Raw genomic sequence first — 23,638 nt, forward strand, 5'->3', positions numbered from 1 at the left:
AGTTGTTGTGTTTTCAACAAAATCATCACAATGTTTGAATATTTTTGCAACAATGTTACAAACAGTAGCGATCTGTTTTTGATTTGCATTTATGGCTTTCCGTGGTTTTCCAAACTGGGGCGGGCAAAAACTCGGGCTGTGACGTTGCAAAAGAAAAGTCTATATATGAATCCCTACGGCTGCACCGTCACTTCCGATATTAATTTTCCTTCTTTTGTTAACCTCGCATACCATATCCCTTTGGAATGCTTTTGATAACTGATGTTAAACAACTGTAGTGCATCAGTTAGTAGGCCCTACCGAAAGTTGCATAGGCCGCCGGAGAAAATAAAAAAAAAAGTTCCGCGTCACCGCCAACAGTAGAGGGAGCTATTCTATACTATTGTAGTCTGGTTCACAATGACATCATGCATGAGACTCCGTAGGGATTAGACTGTGTGTGTGTATTGTGTGCAAGAGGCAGGAACCACACGCTACTACTTACAATACAAAAACATGAACTGATGAACAATCGACTGCTTTAATTAACAGGGAATTAACTGTCTGCTAATAAAATGCTGAGAAAAAGGTACGAGTTTTCGTTTTATTATTAAGTAACAGGAGTTGAAATGACAATTTGTGTACGTTTCAAGTACCATAGTTTTGTTCATAATAAAAATACAATACAGAATTTTACTAAAAAAAAAAAATAGTAATTTAGTTAGGGCCTAGTAGTTTCACTTATTATGATGAGTCAACTCGGTCCCAAAAGTCAACTCGGTCCCAGTCAACTCGGTCCCAGTCAACTCGGTCCCAAGTCAGCTCGGTCCCAAGTCAACTAGGTCCATATGGTTGACAGGAAGTAATAGTATGTAAACAAAAAAAGGCCTTCAAATGCTCCTTGCTTTCAACCAGACTCCAGAGTTGTTTTCTGTATGGCTCTACTCAACAATTCATTAATTGACAAACATTAATAGTCGAATCCTCCTTGATTTCTTTTCAAGTAACTTACATTTCAAATTAAATAATATAAAAACAGTACAAATTACATAATTATTAAAATAAAGGAAATTAATGTTAACTTTGGTTAAAATAATAAAAACTTTCAAGTTAACTTATAAGAATACTAAATAATATCCAAAATATACTAATTAAAAAACTAAAACTATTAGGGAAATTAATGTTTGGTTGAAAATAAATAACAAATATAGGAGCCCAAATATAATATTCTCCAAATAACTTGGGTTGCGGTCCCTCCCGATCCGCCCGTGCAAGCTTCCCTGGTGTCTTGGGACTGAGTTGACTTGGGACCGAGTTGACTGGGACCGAGTTGGCTTGGGACCGAGTTGACCGGTACCCATAATTTCGACTCACCCTCGCAGGCCTCTTTTTCGACGGATGGTCGTAACGTCTTTGTTTCACTTTCAACAAATCTTCACCACTTCTTATTGAGGTCGAATCACACTGCAGCGATAACGAGAACGATATTGATAACGACCCAAAGAGAACGCATTATATCATATTCATAGATATAGTAATAGAATAGAATAACTAGATCGACCGCGCGTACATACGCGGGTGCGATTGGGGCCGCCATGGCCTATCTCCTGTGTACGTTTTCTGTGTGTGCCGTCAGCACGTGACTTTTTTGCCGTGACTGATCTATAATAGTTTGAGTATAATGCTTCTGAAGTTAAAGATAGCCCTACACCTGGATTTGTTTTTAAAAAAATCGTCACATATTTTGGGTAAATATCAAATTATTTTTTAGTGTGAAGTTTTCAAAATATCTCAACGATCTTGACAACTTGCTCGTTTGCGAAACGCACACACATTCTCATAATAATAGTCAGGCTCCCTTAACCACTTAACAATAATGATACAATCAATTGCTACAATTCAAGGAACCCGACTAATTGAGAGTAAATGTAAATCTCTACTGTGAGCATGTCAATCAAGGGCACCAAGCAGCAAATCATTAATGATTGGAACGGTCTCCCACACAAAGTAGTGAATGCCAAAACAGTGTCAATATTCGCTCGAATCGTTGTCCAAGCCAGAAAATACGACCACATTTCGCCAGTCCTAAGACGCCTACATGTACATTGGCTCCCCATCGCAAAGAGGATCACCTTCAAAATCTGCCTACTTGTGTTTAAAGTTCTGCATGGACAAGCCCCACGGTATCTTTGTGAACTCATCTTCACTAAGCACAGCAGTCGTGCTCTACGGTCTGCTGGATCTCACTTGCTGGTAGAGCCAAGGTCTAGAACAATTTGTGACGGAGACCGTGCTTTCGTCAAAGCTGCTCCTGCCCTTTGGAATATGCTCCCAGTCTCACTTCGCCAAACAACATCTCTCAACAACTTTAAGGGGGAACTGAAAACACACTTGTTCACTTAGACTTTCATTGGGTTTCATTATGTTTAGTTTATTCTTCATTTTCTATTGTATAATTTTTTCATTTTGTGTAGGCGCCTTGATCGGTTTTCTGGAAAAGTGCGCATTATAAATCCGTATTATTATTATTATTATTATTCAAGAAAGAGCTCGATGCCTATTGGAAGGAATCAATGATAGGATATGGGGTCACAAAGGCATTAAAGCCTAAACAATTTCTCCCATCAATCATTAGTAATGTAAGTAAGTCAGTAAGCAAGGCGGGGGCATGGAGGCAATCACTTTCATGGCCTCCGTGATGTAATACATCAGGCCTGCACTCCCCGACTAGAACTATACATGAGTGACATGGTTTATTTTAAGTTCCACTCTTTTCACTGTGGACTACAACCCTCGGGAGGCCCAGACTTTTTTTTCACCCTAGGACGGTTACCCCGGTGCACTCTACTCTGTGTCCCTATTTCACTGGATTCTGGTTGTACGTTTCAAGTTACCGCTTACCCCTACTAAAGAGCAGTCACTTCTCCCCGGGGTATGCCCATTTGCCAGGGCAGACCAGGGGTAAAGCGGGCCAGGCCTGTAGGCTTCGTTTTTGAAAGGACAATTGTTAATTTGTACTGTACTAGCATTTCAAGGGCACCAAGGCAATGACCAGGGGCAACGGAGGCAATCGCCTTCGTTGCCTCCGTGAAGTATCAGGCCTGGCGGGCATAGTGTGAAAAAGGCCCGCTGTTATTCCCCAGGGGTGTAGCCCCAAGGATTAGAGTAGTGTGAAAAGGGCATTAAAAGTGTACATTGTATCAACAACTGTTGCTGTGTAAAACCCATCATCATCATTCGGCAAAGGCCTTATCTTCAAATTGTAATGGGGTTTCACTCCTGAAGTCGCCGCCATAATCTGCTCTCTTTTAATCGTTTCTCTTCTCAGCTCTCCTACATGAATAACCCAAGTTAAGCCCTTCTACACTAGTTATTTCCCGGAAAACAAATTCCTGGGAACTTTTTGTCGTACTTTTCACACTACAAAAAAAAACTCCTGGGAATTTACCGGGAAATAACTTATTCCCAGGAAATCATAAACCCTGCTCAGGGGAAGGGTTTCAAAAGGGAGGTTAAAAGGTTTTTCCCCGGGAAAAAGCAGCGAGTTAGAACAAAAGCAGGGTTAACTTACCCAAACTTTTGCGTCCACTGTGTTGAGACTTCCGCATAGGCTGACCAGATTTCCTGGGGTTCAATCGTAATTGTGAAACGACCATACATCTGTACGTTATTCTCGGTAACTAGTACTCACAGGAGTTACCAAATTGGAATAGTGAGAACAGTTGCTGAGGTGGCGGTGAAAAAGGGCTCAAGTTTAAAGTATTAAAAAAAAACAATCAAAATTTCCACATACTAAACTTACATAGTTTGAAGATAATGATAATAGAAAGTTTCTCTTAAAATATTACTTACTGAGGTGCTCTAGTTATTGAGAAATTAGTAAAACAAAATAATTTTGTATCAGTGAGACGAAAATTCTTTGAGCATGTAAAAACGTATTAACCAGTTTATGGTATTATAACATACCATAGCTGGTTAATACGTTTTTTACATGCTAAATCTGAGACAGAAATTATTTTTGTGACATTGTTTTACTCATTTCTCAATAACTACAGCACCTCAGTAAGTTATATTTCAAACTGTGTAAGTTTAATGTAAATCTGTGGACATTGTGTTTTGTGTTAGAAAAAAGTACCCAGACCTTTTAGATCTGAATTCATAAATACCCCAGACAGTTTCTCTACTCCTATTGGTGGAGAACGTGTCACGTGGGTGTGTTAAAACCTTTGATAATGACCAGCTGGAGCTGTTTATACCAAGCTGGCTTCCGCGTGTCGGGCGCGCAAGATTATCACGCGGAACGCAATTCATAGCTATAGTAACAGCGTGTAATCTAAGCGCGTGCGTACACACAACCAACGCGCATCGAACAGATTCTTCACAAAGTTTTGAAAAAAAATATTTCAAACCTCAAATTTTCAATTGTTAAAGTGTCTATAATTGTGTTTTTTTAATGTTCTTTAACAAAAGGGCATTTGTGAATGGGAATAAAAGAGTAGTGACTCGTTTTTAAAGATCCGTTTAAAACCTTGCAGGGTCGTTGCCAAGCGATAAAGGCCTCGCCTTCGCCTCGGGCCTTTATCACACGGCCGCCGACCCTGCCGGCTTTAAACGGGCGTTGAAGAACTCGTCGCTACCCCTTTATTCCCTTATTCACCACTCACCTGAGATTGTTCATTGTCTTTGATATATATAGGTCTCCACATTACTGAGTGAGGTACGTGTAAACCAGATCTAAAAAAAACAGAGTAAGTTAGGCGATAGAGAGAAAAAGATGTCGGGCTGTCTGGATGGAGTGGAGTGCAGCCGACCGGAGTGGTGTGAACTTGGAGAAAAGCGGAATGCAGTGGTGTCTGTCTTATCTGGTATACTGGTGAGTCAGCTATCGTTACTCTTCTTATTAGGCACACATGTTTGGTAATTCCTCAATATTATATATTCCAGCATGAAACCTAGCCTTTAGTTAAGGCGCACGCAGCACCCCCAGATGTCAAGCACGACCCCAAGTATCACGCACGAAAAAAGTGCCTTTAGCAACTTGCTTTGGGGCCTTATGTTTTTCTTTACTTTTTGCCACAGATTTTGGTGGGAGAAATGTAATGCATAATGCATGATCGTGATGAGTTGTTGGCCAATAAGAAGACGCAATACCATGACCCGCACACACATAATGGTGCACTAAAAAGTCACGTGCAGAGGGCAACACACAAAAGGTGCACATATGATTAACTAATTAGACAAACGAGTTGCTAAAGGCGGTTGCCGCTGCTGCATGCGCCTTGATTAAAGGCTACATAAAACCTTACATGTACTTGGATGCTTGGTAGCAGCAATAGACCTTATGCATTGACGTCATCCAGCGGCCATCTACGTGGAAAAACAGTGACGAAACAATCCAAACGCACAGATTTGTACGCGCGGCACACAGGATTGGCCAATGAACAACCTCCTTTTGACCTCTAGGTGAGGGCGCCCTACTGAAATGACGTCATGTGCATTAAGGTCTATGGAGCTGTTGATAGTATAAAACGACTCCCTCTGAAGTAATGTAGATTTTGAGAAAGGGGTAATTTCTCACTAAAATAATAAAAGACTTCTATTCCTTTCTGAAAGCACACTATTTTGTATAACAAGGATGTTTTTTCTTCCATCATTTCCTTGCAACTTCAATGACCAATTGAGTCCAAATCGTCACAGGCTTGTTATTTTATGCATATGCTGGGATACACCAAGTTAGAATACTGGTCTTTGACAATTACCAAACGTGTCCAGTGTCTTTAAAGAGACATTAATTGTGTTTTGTGTCCTACAAAAAGTACCCAAACCTTTTACCTTTATTTTTTTGTTTAATTGTTTTTTTTTTTTTCCCTTAGTTTTTTGCAGGTTGGTGGATTGCAATTGATGCAGCAGCTTTCTACTCAAAGCCCGAACAACTTAATCACGCATACCATGTTTGTGGTGTGGTGTCAACGATAGCTTTTTTTATGTAAGTTGGATTCTTCTTCTCATAGGGGCACATTGCATTGGATCGGTCGAGTTGGTCCATGAAAAGTGTGTTTGAAACCATTTGCTATGAAATCGATATGGTTAGAAATATGTTTCAAAAGTAGACCATTACGATTCATACAAACATTTCTCGAAATTGCACGGTTTTCCTTAAACATCGTGAACTTACATAGACCAATTTTACTGATCCAAGGCAACGTGTCCCTTTAAAGGAACACGTTGCCTTGGATCAGACGAGTTGGTCTATAAAAAAGCGTTTGTAACCGTTTGTTATAAAATGCATATGGTTGGAAAGATAATTTAAAAGTAGAATACAATGATCCACACAAGTTTGCCTCGAAATTGCGTGGTTTTCCTTTTACTGTGCGAACTAACACGGTCGGCCATTTATGGGAGTCAAAAATTTGACTCCCATAAATGGCCGACCGCGTTAGCCGACGAGATAAAAGGAAAACCGTGCAATTTCGAGGCATGTTTGTGTGGGTTATTAGGTGTTCGGGCCAACAGCCCGGAACACCTCTTATTTTTGTTCGTTTTTTTTTTTTATTTGATACTTCTTCTTCTTCTTCTTCTTCTTCTGTACGTCCCTTGTCCCCCTACAAACACATCTTTCCAAACATTGTATGAACTTGAAACTTCACACATAGTTAGATATTTATTAGGAGAAGAAACCGTGTGAGTTACGTCATGATGACGTCATCAATTCTTGAGTTATGAATATTCAAAGTTTATTAATTCAAAAAATCATAACTTTTGATCTACATGAGGGATTTTTACAATCGAAACATCATCGGAATCGTCATTGAAAACTCTGTAAACGCCCCACAGACATGACCCCATTTTGATGTTGTCTTCCGGCTCAAAAGAGAGGTTGAAAATTTCAAAATTCACGTCTAAAGAACAACGTAAATCCCCATTGGTATGTGCATAAACATTGCACGTAGGCATACACAAAACGTGTAGTGTATTAGCGGTGCAGCAGAGCACGCTCCAGTGATCATCCATTCTGCTTATTAGCGGCAATTGTCCGCTAAAAAAATCACACTTCCCAAGCACATATAAATTTGAAACTTCACACATAGTTATATATGTATAAGGAGAAGAAACCGTTTGAGTTATGTCACGATGAGGTCATCAATTCTTGAGTTATGAATTTTCAAAGTTTATTATTTCAAAAAATCATAACTTTTGATCTACATGATGGGTTGTTACAATCGACACATCATCGGAAAGTTCGTTAAAAACTCCGTAAATGCCTCGCAGACGTGATCCCATTTTGAGCTCGTCTTCTGGTTCAAAAATTTCTAGTTCACAATTTCTTGTATAAAGAACTACGAAATTTCCCCATTGGTTGTGCGTAACACTTGTGGCGTACACGTGTATTGATTAGGCATAATTTATTTGGTGGCATGCTGCCAAGTTTGTTGTACTCTGTGCCATAGCGTGATATGCATAGAGCTATATAGCTATGCAGAACGCTGCGAAAACGATTTCATTTCAATCTTCAGCGTCAAATTGTTCAAATGTTACCCTTCTGATGGCTTAGTGGTCAATGTGGAATTGAAGACGAAGTTTCGCTGAGATGGCCACCTACCTCATTGATTCATGGGACTTTAATTAAGTGAGAAAACAACAGTACAATATGACGAACATTGGTCATGTTTTGGTTAATCACCGAGAAGAATAGAGACGTTACATCGATCGACCACTCCCCCCGGTGAAGGGCGTTTTGGGCCCACGGAATTCACGTCAGTATTACGATATCTATTACTTCTTGAACTTAGCATAATCATCAATTGTTTTGATTATTTGTTAAAACAACTATCCAAGTTATTTTGAGTTAAATATTTTGAAGAAAAAAAATCTCTGAAATAACATAAGCCCTTTCAAACTTTCTCTAGTAGGAAAGGACGTTACGTAAACTAATCTATTTCTACCTCCATGCACAGACATGGATGTTACAATAAATACAAAACATTCAAAGAAAACAGAATGGTTAAAGCATAAGGCCCAAGCAATTAGGAGTGGTCTTGCTAAAATAAACTGCCGGATTAAACAAAACTTTAGTACAAACAAATCAATAAAACAATCCAGATTTTCATCTTCTTCTACTCTTCGTCCCTTGTCCTCGAACAAAAGCACACTTCCCAAACTCGTATGAACTTGAAACTTCGCACATAGTTAGATATGCATTAGGAGTGGAATAATGTGTGAGTTAGGTCATGATGACGTCATCCATTCTTGAGTAATAAAAATTCAAATTATTATTTCAAAAAATCATTATTTTTGATCCACGTTTTTTTTTTTTTTTACTTCTTTTTAAAAATATTATCAATAGAGCGCGAAAAAGCTTCATGAAGAATAGTCTTCGTTCAAGGCGGTTAAAACATACATGCCCCTTACAGTCTTTTCTTCAGTCGTCAGTCAATATTTCCTAAGTTCATATTTCCTAAACTACATAAGCTATTTTGACAATCTGTACATCATATGAAAGGGCTTTACGTACTTGACAGAAATGGATATGTTGGTGAACTTTCGTTGACCTTTTGACCTGTTTAAACGGGAAGTGACTGTGAAATGATTTGAAAGGACGTGGTTTATTGTCTTTTAGGTCGAAATAAACATCCTTTGATGCTTTACCATCACACCATACAAGTTTGGCAAAGGTCTGGTTTAAAACAAATATTACCGATGACGTCACCAAACATACACTTTTACTAGATGACGTAATCATGTGGTTTTGACAGTTTTTGTAATTTGAATCATTTATTACAAATCTTGAGAACAAAGCAAGGTGTAATATTTGTTTTTTAATCCAGGCTTTTACTCCCGGAAACCGAACACCTTGAGTTTGTTCACAAACTCTCAATCTCTAGTTGTATTCTACTTTTACAGCATCTTTCTACCCATATGCATATTATAACAAACGCTTTTCAAAGACCAACTCGACCGATCCAAGGCAACGTGTTCCTTTAACCTCTTCACTTTCAAAGCTTTTCAAAGCTCCCTTCGAAGCTCTTCGTAGGGTGTCATGGCCGACTGGTTTAGTGCATTGAATTCAAGTTGTGGTGGTTACATGTGTGTAGATGTAAAGTCATCGAGGTGTGGGTTCGAATCCCGGTCATGACACTTGTGTCCTTTAGCAAGATGCTTTATACTATAACTGCTACAATGTACTCTTCAATTAGGGGTATAAACGGGTACCTGTTATGGTAAAGGTTGATATTGTGTATGAAAAGCCTTCAGAGCGCCACAGTAGCTTAGGGCTGTACATGTATACTCCCAAGTGAGCTGAGAAAGATTGCAGAGATGTTATTGGCCCAATGATCAGGGCACTTATGACCAGGGCACTAATGACCAGGGCACTAATGACCAGGGCACTAATGACCAGGGCACTAATGATCAGGGCACTAATGACCAGGGCACTAATGACCAGGGCACTAATGTAAAGTGCATTGATTGATGCGGTCATTATAAATTAGGCTGTATAAGAAAGAGTATAGTTACCATTGTTATTATCCTTATTTGGTTTTACCCTTACATCGATGTGTTAAGCACTGTATAACCATACATGTATACTTTCCTGAATTCTGTGAGGAAAAAAAATCCACAGGCAAATCACTTGGGTAAGAATGGAACCCACGACCTTACATTGCTAAAGCAGATATCTTACCACTAGACCACCGAGCTAGCTTGATGTCTAATTAAAGGTCGAATCCAATGTATTAGCAGTGGGTACTGCAATGATTTAGTAGTATATTAACTTAACTTATTGTTATTATTATTAAACCCACAAACCTTTGCATTGCTAGAGCAGATGTCTTACCACTAGACCACCGAGCTAGCCCAATGGCTAGAGACAGTTCGAATCGAGTTACAGCGGGTACTGCTACGATTAAGTAAATGTTAAATTGAATTATTTTTATAGACCTTATGCATTGACATCATCCAGCCGTCATCTTAGAGGTAAAACCGTAACGAAACAATCAAAATGCCAATATTTGTACCCGCGGCGCACAGGATTGGCCAATGAACAATTGCCTTTTGTGGTAAGTGGTGAGGGCGCCCTACTGAAAAGACGTCATGTGCATTAAGGTCTACTGTCATCTCTTGAAATTCATGAATGGACGTTTTTTCCTCTGTGGTTTTGTTTTTCAGGGTTAATGCAGTTTCTGCTGGCCAAGTGCGAGGTGACTCCTACAGCACTGGATGTATTGGGCAAACAGGTAAACATAGATACTTGTTATACCTCGGTAACATATTGTGAAGTTTGATTGGTCGAGAACCAATCACGTGCCATGCAACAAATACGCATGGACCATGGCTGCACAGCGCGGCGGGTAACATGAGTGATGTTAACCGCTGTACATCAACTTGATCGTTCCCACCGTTGGTCGATTTCTAGCGCTTAGTACGAAACGGCTGCGGGTTCGGGGGAACAGTGAAGAATGTTTGTCTGCTTATTAAACTATGCATACTCCGTCGTTATAATGTTTGAAGATGACAACATAACTTTGAGAAGAGGAATAATCATGTTACCAAGGTATAACAAAACAATTGTTGTACGTTGTGATTTGGGGTCCATTGGTTTTGTACACCCTCGGGGTATCGGATACCCTGATCCCCCTCGGGTGTACAAAACGCCATGGACCCCGTCACAGCGTGCAACAATTGTATACAGTAACACTTTATCCCTTGAGGGAAGGTAAACATTTGGTAATCAATCTTGCAATGAATGGCAATAACAATTTTGGTTTAAAGCCATTATACACTTTCGGTAAACAGTATTGTCCAAGTCCCACACTTCGTGTATCACAACTTATATGTGAAAATTTAGGCTCAATCGGTCATCGGAGTCGGGAGAAAAAAACGGGAAAACCCACTCTTGTTTCCGCGCGTTTCGCCGTGTCATGACATGTGTTAAAAATAAATCTGTAATTCTCGCTAACGAGAATTGATATTGTTTTACCGTTTTCTCAAAAAGTAAAGCATTTCATGGACTAATATTTCAAGAGAAGTCTTTCACCATTACCTTCTGTAAACCCTGTAAATTATTTGTAAATCTGTGAACTTTTTTTGTTTTTTCTGTACTTTAGGTACTTTAGGTGATCGGGCATTTCTATACGCCGCTCAAAATCTGTGGAACAATCTCCCACCTTGCATTAGACAGTCTTCTTCACTGAAAGCCATTGGACACTTTCGGTAAACAGTATTGTCCAAGTCCCACACTTCTTGTACCACAACTTATATTTAAAATAACAATCTTGTGGAAATTTAGGCTCAATCGGACCTCGGAGTCGGGAGAAAATAACGGGAAAACCCACTCCTGTTTTCGCGCGTTTCGCCGTGTCATGACATGTGTTTATAACAAATCCGTAATTCTCGCTAACAAGAATTTATATTGTTTTAATGTTTTCTCAAAAAGTAAAGCATTTCATGGACTAATATTTCAAGAGAAGTCTTTCACCATTTCCTTCTGTAAACCCTGTAAATTATTTGTAAATCTGTGAATTTTTTTTTTTTTTTCTGTACCGAAAGGGTCAAATGGCTTTAATGTATTTAAATCTAAATAAAAAAAACATTTGTTTACTTCGCCCATTTAATTCATTCTTGCTCTGTTGGTGTATTTTTTTTCATTTTTTCTCTGCATTTTTTGTATTCCTTGTAATGCGAAGTAGAGTATATTTATATAGGTCACTACGCAACAACATAAATGTCCGTATTATTATAATAACATACATGATTGTAAGAGACAACTTGAGTGTTAGGCCACATAAAAAAAAATGTGTAGATCGTCCCTGCCCGACCGTTCAAAACCCCCCGACCCCATTATTTATTTTTTTTTTTTAATCATAAAAAACAACCTTTTCAGTTTTTTTTTTCAAAATGTCTTTTTTTTTCAAAATGTACAGGTTTGAAAAGATGTTTAAAGAATGTTTTTATGTTGGCAAAGCAAGTACAATTCTTCAAATATTTACTTGGGCTACACTGTGCTTAGTTGTTTGCAAAAGTTTACAGAAAATGTCATCTAGGAGTTAAATTTGTTTGACAAAACTTTTGAAAACATCAATAACACACAAACCCTCTGTTTTATAGTGATTGTGATGATTTCTTTATTCTTGATTTCATATTTGGCATGTCAACAAAACTTTAAAAAAAAACATTAAAAAAAAACTCCCTCCCTTCCCCATCCGCAAAAAAAAGGACGATCAAAAAATTTGTTTTTTATGTGGCCTTAATTTGGCCCAAAGCGAAATGTACCATCCCTGCATTTCATTGCACACCCTTGTTGCATTGTGTCCACTTCTCTCTAGAGTTTTTAATCTTGAACCCAAGTTTTGTTTTATCCTTTTTTTCCGTCCAGGAGCACGTGTTTGGTTGTTCATTGGATTTCTGATGGCATTTGCAGGTCTCATCGCCGCCAGCTGGATTCTCTTCGGACCGTATGTTGTCCACCGTAAGCTAGTTCTTTGACTTGATTACAAAAGTTTTCTATACTACTTTTTCTCTGATCCCAATGTTTAAAGCCATTATACACTTTCGGTTAACAGTATTGTCCAAGTCCCACACTTCGTGTATAACAACGTATATATAAAATAACAATCCTGTGGAAATTTAGGCTCAATCTGACATTGGAGTTGGGAGAAATAACGGGAAAACCTACTCCTGTTTTCGCGCGTTTCGCTGGTCATGACATGTGTTTATAACAAATCCGTAATTCTCGCTAACGAGAATTTATATTGTTTTACCGTTTTCTTAAAAAGTAAAGCATTTCATGGACTAATATTTCAAGAGAAGTCTTTCACCATTACCTTCTGTAAACCCTGTAAATTATTTGTAAACCTATGAACTTTTTTTTTTTCTGTACCGAAAGGGTCCAATGGCTTTAAAAAACATAATTATGATTGAAAAATTTGCAGTAACACCATACTGTATCTACTTTGCTGCCTAGCTTTTTTCCTTTGGGAACTAGGTCTTGCTTTTATTCTACTGCCGCGGAGTAGCTTTCGGAATTCTGAGAGACTGCTTAATTCTAAAAAGAACTGTCAAGCTTATTAACTAACTGGGCGATAGGTGGGGAAAAATAGGTCGGGTCTATTGCTTTTGTTTAGTGGATTGAGGGAGCTTCTTAATATTAACTTCACTGCCGAGGAGTGAGTTTTTAATGACAGTGAGTTTTTAATTGGTCTTAAAGAAACTGGACACAATTAGTAATTGTCAAAGACCAGTCTTCTCACTTGGTGTAACTCATTATATTAAAAAAATAACAAACCTGTGAAAATTTGAGCTCAATTGGTCATCAAACTCAAAGTTGCGAGATAATAATGAAAATAATTAAAACACCCTTGAGACATGAAGTTGCGTGCTTTCAGATGCTTGATTTCGAGACCTCAAAATCTAACTCTGAGGTCTGAAGTTGTGGAAAATTACTTCTTTCTCGAAAACTACGTTACTTCAGAGGGAGCCGTTTCTCACAATCTTTTATACTATCAACAGCTCCCCATTACTCATTACCAAGTAAGGTTTTATGCTAATAATTATTTGGAGTAATTACCAATAGTGTCCAGCGCCTTTAATGTTACGAGAAACTTGCTCTACACATTGTCAGAATTCTGAAAAGAATAAAAAAACAAGCGAAGGACAAGCTGTGCAATAACTAGCAAGACCTAGTCCCCAAACAACAAAATCTACACGGCAAGATAGATTACCGCATACCGATTTTACATTGACACAATGCCAAAATGACTCATGCATGTAAAACATTTGGGCAAGAACGAAACGAAATGTACTTATTGAAGATTGTTTAGCATCACTGATTCTTTAAAGATTGCATTCCTTTCATTCTTCTCTATGTAAACGCTGACCTTGCCAAACAAATCTGCTGAGGGGAAAGTTCCAGAATACGTCTGAATAGTTGTAGGGTGATGCTTTGTGTTGTGATTGAATACTTTGAATATTAATGGGACAGTTTTCTTGCACTTTACAAATGGTTACACGTATGGTTGAAGGTCTTTGTCTGGTGTTACCCCCCCTCCTTCCGCCCCCCCCCCCTTACCACAAAGACATTGACAAAAGAGGGGAATTCTAATGTAGAGCGGGTTCGTTCAGTTGGCAGGGTTCTGTCCACAGTGGTCGGTGCCGAAAAGCCCGCCCGACACTCAGGGTTTCCCAACCACCACTGGAAGAATTTCCTCTATTGGTTCCGACCACCACATATTTTCAAAATTTTAAATAATTACACTTGCAATTGAAAGGTTTTGAACTAAATGTAAAATTGGGTATTTAGCTTGTATCCGAAACCATTAATTTTGAGCACTTCTTTGATTTGAGTCTTTTTTATATGATCTACCATTTAACTGATCCATCTTGCACTGGTTTTGAGGGAAGCTTTTTTCCACCACTAAAGAAATCCCCGGGCAGAACCCTGAGCTGGTTGAATAATTTTTTCTTTGGTTAATGGTATCTTTCCTCGTGTTCCAGGGTTTGAGTCACGCCGGGGACAGTGTGAATAAGGTTTTCAGTCCATACCCGACCGTGTGGGTTTTCGCTTGATGGGTTCTCTTGTTTTGACATTTGCAGAGTCTTTCTCAAATGCTAAATGACAACACAACAACAATATGTTTGTGCAAACAAAGTGGTACCCCTCTGAAATTTGGCCGTGACTTTCAAGTCTAGAGTAAAAACTCATCTGTTCTCTTCTGGCCAATACACTGACCAGGGTCCAGTTTCATAGAGCTGCTAAGCACAAAAAAATTGCTTAGCATGAAATTTCTTCCGCGGTAAAAACAGGATTACCAACCAAATTTCTATTTGTTGCATAAATTGCTTGTTACTGGTATTCAGCTGTTGTCTGCTTATACCGGAAATCACGTGGAAATGTGGTTGTTAATCCTGATTTTATCGAGGCAAACATTTTTATGCTAAGCAAATTTTTGTGCTTAGAAGCTCCATGAAATTGGGCCCAGTTTGTCATTGTTGTAGTATTCTGTAGCAGCGGTTGTGTCTTTGGAAACTGCACTTCATTTGTGTTCCTTTTTTTTATATATTTATTTATCAATGTTTTTCTCTCTTCTTTTTAGCACCAAACGATGGGGATCCTTATCCAGGAGTTGCAATTTTTCTCCAAAATTTCCTCATATTTATGTCGTAAGTATTTTTTCATTTTGAAAAGAACAAAAAACTCATGAGCGTGATTTGAAACTTTGCATGGTGGAGACACAATGTAGTGAGGTTTTCAGTAACATCTTCAAGTGCATGAGTAGGATTTGAAACTTTGCATGGTGGAGATACAATCTAGTAAGGTTTGCATGCAGTAACACCATGTAAATGAGTAGAATTTGAAACTTTGCATGGTGGAGAAACAACCTAGTAAGGTTTGCTGGAACACCATGTACATGAGTAGGATTTAAAACTTTGCATGGTGGAGATACAATCTAGTAAGGTTTGCAGTAACACCATGTACATGAGTAGGATTTGAAACTTTGCATGGTGGAGATACAATCTAGTAAGGTTTGCAGTAACACCATGTACATGAGTAGGATTTGAAACTTTGCATGGTGGAGATACAATCTAGTAAGGTTTGCAGTAACACCATGTAAATGAGTAGGATTTGAAACTTTGCACGGTGGAGATACAATCTAGTAAGGATTAAACAGTACACCATGTACATGAGTAGGATTTGAAACTTTGCATGGTGGAGATACAATCTAGTAAGGTTTGCAGTAACACCATGTACATGAGTAGGATTTAAAACTTTGCATGGTGGAGATACAATCTAGTAAGGTTTGCAGTAACACCATGTATATGAGTAGGATTTGAAACTTTGCATGGTGGAGATACAATCTAGTAAGGTTTGCAGTAACACCATGTACATGAGTAGGATTTGAAACTTTGCATGGTGGAGATACAATCTAGTAAGGTTTGCAGTAACACCATGTACATGAGTAGGATTTGAAACTTTGCATGGTGGAGATACAATCTAGTAAGGTTTGCAGTAACACCATGTACATGAGTAGGATTTGAAACTTTGCATGGTGGAGATGCAATCTAGTAAGGTTTGCAGTAACACCATGGACATGAGTAGGATTTGAAACTTTGCATGGTGGAGATACAATCTAGTAAGGTTTGCAGTAACACCATGTGTACATGAGTAGGATTTGAAACTTTGCATGGTGGAGATACAATCTAGTAAGGTTTGCAGTAACACCATGTACATGAGTAGGATTTGAAACTTTGCATGGTGGAGATACAATCTAGTAAGGTTTGCAGTAACACCATGTACATGAGTAGGATTTGAAACTTTGCATGGTGGAGATGCAATCTAGTAAGGTTTGCAGTAACACCATGTACATGAGTAGGATTTGAAACTCTGCATGGTGGAGATACAGTCTAGTAAGGTTTGCAGTAACACCATGTACATGAGTAGGATTTGAAACTCTGCATGGTGGAGATACAATCTAGTAAGGTTTGCAGTAACACCATGTACATGAGTAGGATTTGAAACTTTGCATGGTGGAGATACAATCTAGTAAGGTTTGCAGTAACACCATGTACATGAGTAGGATTTGAAACTTTGCATGGTGGAGATACAATGGAGTAAGGTTTGCAGTAACACCATGTACATGATAAGGATTTGAACCTTTGCATGGTGGAGATACAATCTAGTAAGGTTTGCAGTAACACCATGTACATGAGTAGGATTTGAAACTTTGCATGGTGGAGATACAATCTAGTAAGTTTTGCAGTAACACCATGTACATGAGTAGGATTTGAAACTTTGCATGGTGGAGATACAATCTAGTAAGGTTTGCAGTAACACCATGTACATGAGTAGGATTTGAAACTTTGCATGGTGGAGATACAATCTAGTAAGGTTTGCAGTAACACCATGTACATGAGTAGGATTTGAAACTCTGCATGGTGGAGATACAATCTAGTAAGGTTTGCAGTAACACCATGTACATGAGTAGGATTTGAAACTTTGCTTGGTGGAGATACAGTCTAGTAAGGTTTGCAGTAACACCATGTAGCCTACACGAGTAGGATTTGAAACTTTAATGTTTGGACAAGATACAATTTCTTTTTCTTTTATCATTCTCTTGCAACTAAAATGGCCAATTTGAGTCGAAATTTTTACAGATTTGTTACTTTATGCATTGATATGTTGGGATACAACAAGTGAGGATACTGGTCTTTGACAATTACCAAAGGTGTCTACTGTCTAGTGCCTTTAAAACAAGGGTTGAAGTGTTAGGTCAGAACCTACTTTTTCAATATTTACTATAATATGAAACAGATACAAGGGTTGAAGTGTTAGGTCAGAACCTACTTTTTCAATATTTACTATAATATGAAACAGATACAAGGGTTGAAGTGTTAGGTCAGAACCTACTTTTTCAATATTTACTATAATATGAAACAGATACAAGGGTTGAAGTGTTAGGTCAGAACCTACTTTTTCAATATTTACTATAATATGAAACAGATACGTAAACAAAACCTTGAAAAACATATTTCTATTTTCTCTACAGAGGAATAGTCTTCAAGTTTGGCAGAACGGAAGAATTATGGGAGTGAACGACAGCGTCTTGTAACATATCATTTTTTTGGTGTATTTGTAAGTGTTTTTATTTTTATTTTTTTATAAATATTTAGGTCTAAGGCCTTCAAATTGTCACGCTTTGGCCATGTTCTCGTCCCATTCAGATCAGGAAGGTAAAAAAATAGTCAGACCCCTAGTTTGTCAAATTAAACTTCGTAGTCATTGCCGTGCAATGCAGGGGACAAGACGAGGATGTTTGTGACATGATCATAATAATGCCTTACATCTATGACTGGACCCCAAGGCGCTATACAATTTAAAATAGTACGACTCACGAGGCATAAATAAACAAAGAGCATTTATACAAGATTTCTTAAAATATAAACCACATAAATGCACCAGCAAGTAATTAAAACCACACAACACAAAAGTTAAAAAGTTACCATAAAGGCTATATGTAAGGTTTTATTCAGGATTTGGTACAGGGCTGTCCAAATTTGCTGGAAATTTAAAAAACTGGTCCAAATTGTTCACTTACAATACAAATACATGTTAATATCAGATACAACAGGGTGTCCAAATGTCAAACAGGTCGTCAAAAAGACACCCATGCACCCCTCTGACTAACACTATGGTTGTATGGCTTCTGACTGGCACCCCTGAACAAAGATATTGACTATTAGGGAGATCTTCAACATGTGGCTAGATAGCTTAGTTGGTAAAGCGCCCGGCTCATTAACGTGGAGGTCGAAAGGTTCAGTGCCTTTAAGTTAAAGCCATTGGACACTTTCGGTAAACAGTATTGTCCAAGGCCCACACTTCAGGTATACAAACCTGTGAAAATTTGGGCTTAATCGTTCATTGGAGTCGGGAGAAAATAACGGGAAAACCCACCCTTGTATCCGCGCGTTTCGCCGTGTCATGACATGTGTTTAAAATAAATCCGTAATTCTTGTTAGCGAGAATTGATATTGTTTTACTGTTTTCTCAAAAAGTAAAGCATTTCATGGAATAATATTTCAAGAGAAGTATTTCAAAAGGGTCCAATGGCTTTAAACAATTCAAGAAGATGTGTCGTTATGTTCTTCTTTGTTTTTATACATTTTAGACAATTCGTTCACGTAAGAGGCAAACACAGTATGGTTTCTGGGTTTTGGTCCCTTCTTATGTGAACATTTTACCACCCTACATGTAAGATACTGCCTTTGAACTTGTGATGCACAGCAACAGCCATTTAATATTTTCTAGTTTGCAAATGTGTATTATAAAAAAATGTGTATAATGTGCATAGGATATTGTTTGTTTTTGTATAAAAAGTGGTTTGGAATAATATGCAATCTCTCGTAGCTTTTAATATTAGTAAGAATTTGTTAATTTTATTTGCACCCCTCACCTGAGCAGTTGAAACAGCCAATTAAATGCCACAGGGTACATAGTAGTTTTATAGTAAAGCGTAGGGTGGTCGGGTTGGCATATGCCTCTCTTAATATTTATGCATGACATCATAAGTCTTACCCTTAAATGAGGCTATGGGCGCACGTCCCCCATCACTTGCAGTGGCTGCGCGCATCGCCTCATTTTGAGTTAGCGTTGTGACGTACCTCATGCATAAATGTTAAGAGAGGCGTACAGTGGTGTGTTTCCTCGCCTTCCACCTCTAGGACCCCGGTTTGAATAATGCCGGGGACACTTTGTGGATTGGGTTTTCAGTCCTTACCTGAGGGCAAGGGTTTTCCCCGGAATAAATCTCTTGGGTTTTTCCTCCCACAACTAAAACTGAAACTTCCTTCCTGGTCTTTTCTCCATTGGGTTCTTGGCTAGTACAGTGATCAAGTTCGATTTTCTGAAAGTCCTTGGCTTCACAACCAGAGTAAATGAAATGAAAATGCATTGTTCAGCTTGCGAGAAATGCAGGCCATCATCAGGCCTGGAATTACCTGCAGGCCATTGAGGCCATGACCTCTGTTGCCCCTGGTCTTGGCCTCGGTACCCCTGGCCATGACCTCTGTTGCCCCTGGTCTTGGCCTTATTGGTGCCCCTGGTCTTGGCCTTATTGGTGCCCCTGGTCTTGGCATTATTGGTGCCCCTGGTCTTGGCCTCCAGCGCCCTGGTCTTGGCCTTGGTGCCCCTGGCCGTGGACTCCGTTGCCCCCGGTCTTGGCCTTATTGGTGCCCCTGGTCTTGGCCTTATTGGTGCCCCTGGTCTTGGCCTTATTGGTGCCCCTGGTCTTGGCCTTATTGGTGCCCCTGGTCTTGGCCTTATTGGTGCCCCTGGTCTTGGCCTTATTGGTGCCCATGGCCATGACCTCTGTTGCCCCTGGTCTTGGCCTTGGTGCCCATGGTCTTGGCCTTGGTGCCCCTGGTCTTGGCCTCGGTGCCCTTTCAAAAGTTTCCTAATGACTTTTAAGATTTTCCAATGGAAGTGCCATTTGCAAAATTGAAAATGACCTTGCTCTCTCAGAGATGAAATTCCAGGCCCCAACAAACTGTGTTTTGCGCATATTTATTTATTTTTTTTTTTAACAATAAAATGAAAAAAGCAGTTGTTTAACTGCATGAGACTAAACGACTGCACTTTTGCGATGAATAGACCGTCATGTTTGGTTACAAACTTAGAATTTCATACAAATTGTCTTTCTGGTAGCAGACATAAACATGCATTAGTGACTCTTATCAATACTCCACTGTGGTTAATGAAGCATCAAGTCATTCTTGGCTGAAAGAATGATTTCAAAGCTTTTCAATATTATTCACCAGTGTTGACTATGACAGTATTATGAAAGCAAATTCATTGGTTTGTAGCTTTATTAGGAATTCAAAAAGCCATGGCCTTTGGATGTTTTGCACTAGAATTTTCTACTTAAAGCCATTGGACCCTTTCGGTAAACACTATTGTCCAAGGCCAACATTGAAAAGGAATACTGTGATTTGTTTTGGTATATAGAACATCTTTGTGACTGTTCCTTGGTTAGTGTTTTCAAGAAAAATGGTATAGACCTAACTAGGGACTGTTTCACTTCAGTGGATGACAATGTTTTGAAGCCGATGGGGTTTAATTTCAAGGTGTTATGATGTTCTAGTTGATGTATTCCATCATTGAAGCATAGGCAACCTTGAATCTGCTCTTGATGGGTTATTCATGTATGACCATTTTTGGGACCACACAAATTGCTTGAAGGCATGAAGGAAAACACTTTACCCAACCACAATGTTTGAATATGTGCTTGCACAGTCTGTTCTGCAAACATTTGCTCCCAAACCGACTCTTCACAAATTATATATATCTATAAATGAAACAATTTTTTAGCTTTTGTTAAAGGCAGTGGACACTATTGGTAATTACTCAAAATGATTAATAGCATAAAACCTTCCTTGGTGACAAGTAATGGGGAGAGGTTGATGGTATAAAACATTGTGGTGAGAAACGGCTCCCTCTGAAGTGCCATAGTTTTCGAGAAAGAAGGAATTTTCCACGAATTTTATTTCGAGACCTCAGACTTAGAACTTGAGGTCTCGAAATCAACCATCTAAACGCACACAACTTCGTGTGACAAGGGTGTTTTTTTCTTTCATTATTATCTCGCAAGTTCGATGACCGATTGAGCTCAAATTTTCACATGTTTGTTATGTTATGCTTATGGTGACATACTCCAACTGTGAAGGCTAGTCTTTGACAATTACCAAATAGTGTCCACTGCCTTTAATATGAAAGTCATACAAAAATTTCACTTTGTATGTGGCATGTGGCATGCCATAAATTAGTATCGTCTGGAGTAAAATTTGATAGCATGTATTGCGGTAGTGGTTGCATGTAAGCATTCTTAAACAATAATTATAGCGTTTTCTTATTTTTTTTAAGAGAAGGCATAGCTTTCAAACAAATGACTTTACCACCTATCTGTGGAAAAAATCTCATAAGTTAAAACAATGAAAAAAACACTTGTACCTTTTGTCCTGAAAAGTGTACAAGTTCATAGCGTGCTTATTTTGGTTGCGGCAATCCAAATAAGCAACAGTGATTTCTTTGGTTTTCAGATACCTTATTTGACAGTAGTTATTTAAATCTTAAAGTATTTGTATACCAAGGCGCTTGAGTGAGGTATTTACATATAGCTGAGCTATAAGTTTCTTAGGCAATTTTTTTTTCTGGGTTTATTTTCGTCAGGTGGGGATGGACTATACAAAAAAAAAGATGTTTGAGTACAAATTTAAGTAGTTGTTACCTATTTTTTAGGGATGTTCTATTGTTGATTATATTGTTGTAGCCACTGTTAGTGACATATATGATGACAATCATTCAAAGTTGCTAAAAAATTTGTATATTTCTTCTAAATAATCATGTCAATGAAATACTGGTGATACTTAAATATATACCATGAATTAATATATTATTTTTAGGAATTCCTTTTGCAAGTAGGATGTTGATACCATTCCGGGAAAGCTTCATTAAAGAATTTCAGTTTGGCCACATTGGGTGTTTGAACATTGAATTACTTTGGTTATTGAACTTAATACCAGACTAGAGCAGTTAATCTGCCTGAGGCAGTCAGTAGCTCTAGGTTGTTTGTTCATGATCAAATTAAGTCAACTGTTTGGGGGAAATAAAGAAATTCAAGGAGATAACAGGTGTAAGTTGCTAAACGAAAAGGATGTTGTATTTTAGCCTCTTTCTCTAATGGAGCTTTTCTGTAATGCAGTGCAATAAGTCACACTTATGAGCAGGATAAAGTCAATTAGGTCCACTGTTTGGAAAATGAATTATATTGAGTTTAACAGGTGTGAGTTGCAAGACGCAATGATGTTGTATAGTAGCTTGCTTTCATGGAGCTTTCCTATTTGTTGCAGTTGGAAACGTGGAGCTATAGTGTCATTTCATCTCAAATACCATAGTTCTTGTCAAAATAAAACAAATTTAAAACATTTTAGGGTGTCGGCAGCTGACTTGGGGCTGAAGTGGTTGAAGCCCTTTCAAACACCATAATCTTGTCTTGGTAGTGAGTCTTGTAAAATCTTTGTATTAGTTATCAAACAACCAGGGCCCAATTTCATAGAGCTGCTAAAGCACAAAAATTTGCTTAGCATGAAATTTCTTCCTTGATAAAAACAGGATTACCAACCAAATTTCCATTTGTTGCATATTGCTTGTTTCTGGTACTCGGCTGTTGTTTGCTTATCCTGAAAATCACGTGGAAATTTGGTTGGTACTCCTGTTTTTATCAAGGAAGAAATTTCATGCTAAGCAAATTTTTATGCTAAGCAGCTCTATGAAATTGGGCCCAGCATGTGTGGAGTACGAAAAAATAAAGCATCCTATATCCAACTAGGCCAAGGGCCGAGTTTGATATTGAACTAGAGGCACTACATTTTTCCATTATTTCGTGAGTGCTTGTGTGATAACGAATGTATCAAAGCAAACTTGACACTGAACTGTTTAACGCGGGCAGACTTTACTACACAATCTTCAGGGTAACATAGGCTTATTATGTGTTTGCATGATTTCACTTACAGCATGTGATTGTCTTATGTTATTGCAATGTCAAATATTAAAGTCATATTATGGTTAATAATCTATAATATCGTTGGTTTTGTTTTTAAGTCTTGCTTAATTATGCTTAACCCCTTAATCTTGTTTTATCGTACCATGAGGTCGAGTGTTGGATTATGATAATTATCCCCTTGTGGTGACCCCCTAGCTGCCGCTTCTTTTCCCCAGGTTTGATCATGGAGGAAGATTTTTGATCATAAACATTGGTAAAAAAGACTCATGGCTACAGGTTAACGATTGTATGACTTCTGTCGACTGGCACCCGAACAATGATGTTGACAAAATATGGTATAGGGCTTGTTAACAGTGTGCAGAAAAATTCGTTTTTTTTTTAATGGGCCTAAACAAAATCAGGATCGCTATTTGACGGCCACAAAATGACAGTAGAGGATGGTGTCCCCCTAATACAGGCTATGTATGCCCCTCCCCAACAAAAAACATCCCCGCCCCCACAAACCCACCCCCTGTGGCACCCCCACTTTAGCACAATACTGCTGATTGAGCGCCCAGTTTCTAGAGGGCTCAAACAGCAGTGCCACAACAAACGGGCGCAAAAAGCAATTTGCG

At 38.5% G+C, this 23,638-nt stretch overlaps 1 protein-coding gene across 1 annotated transcript; it reads left to right on the forward strand.

Moving 5' to 3' along the window:
* The first annotated feature begins 469 nt into the window (after nt 1–469).
* LOC139947019 (transmembrane protein 50A-like) lies at nt 470–20,045 on the forward strand. The gene is made up of 7 exons (XM_071944834.1): nt 470–568; nt 4,676–4,852; nt 5,853–5,965; nt 10,144–10,211; nt 12,350–12,442; nt 15,066–15,132; nt 17,517–20,045. Exons 2-7 carry the CDS (start codon nt 4,754–4,756, stop codon nt 17,560–17,562), a joined length of 486 nt encoding a protein of 161 aa, XP_071800935.1. The 5' UTR covers nt 470–568; nt 4,676–4,753; the 3' UTR covers nt 17,563–20,045.
* Nucleotides 20,046–23,638: the final 3,593 nt, after the last annotated feature.

The sequence above is a fragment of the Asterias amurensis genome, chromosome 14, assembly GCF_032118995.1.
Source record: "Asterias amurensis chromosome 14, ASM3211899v1".
Lineage (NCBI taxonomy): Eukaryota > Metazoa > Echinodermata > Asteroidea > Forcipulatida > Asteriidae > Asterias > Asterias amurensis.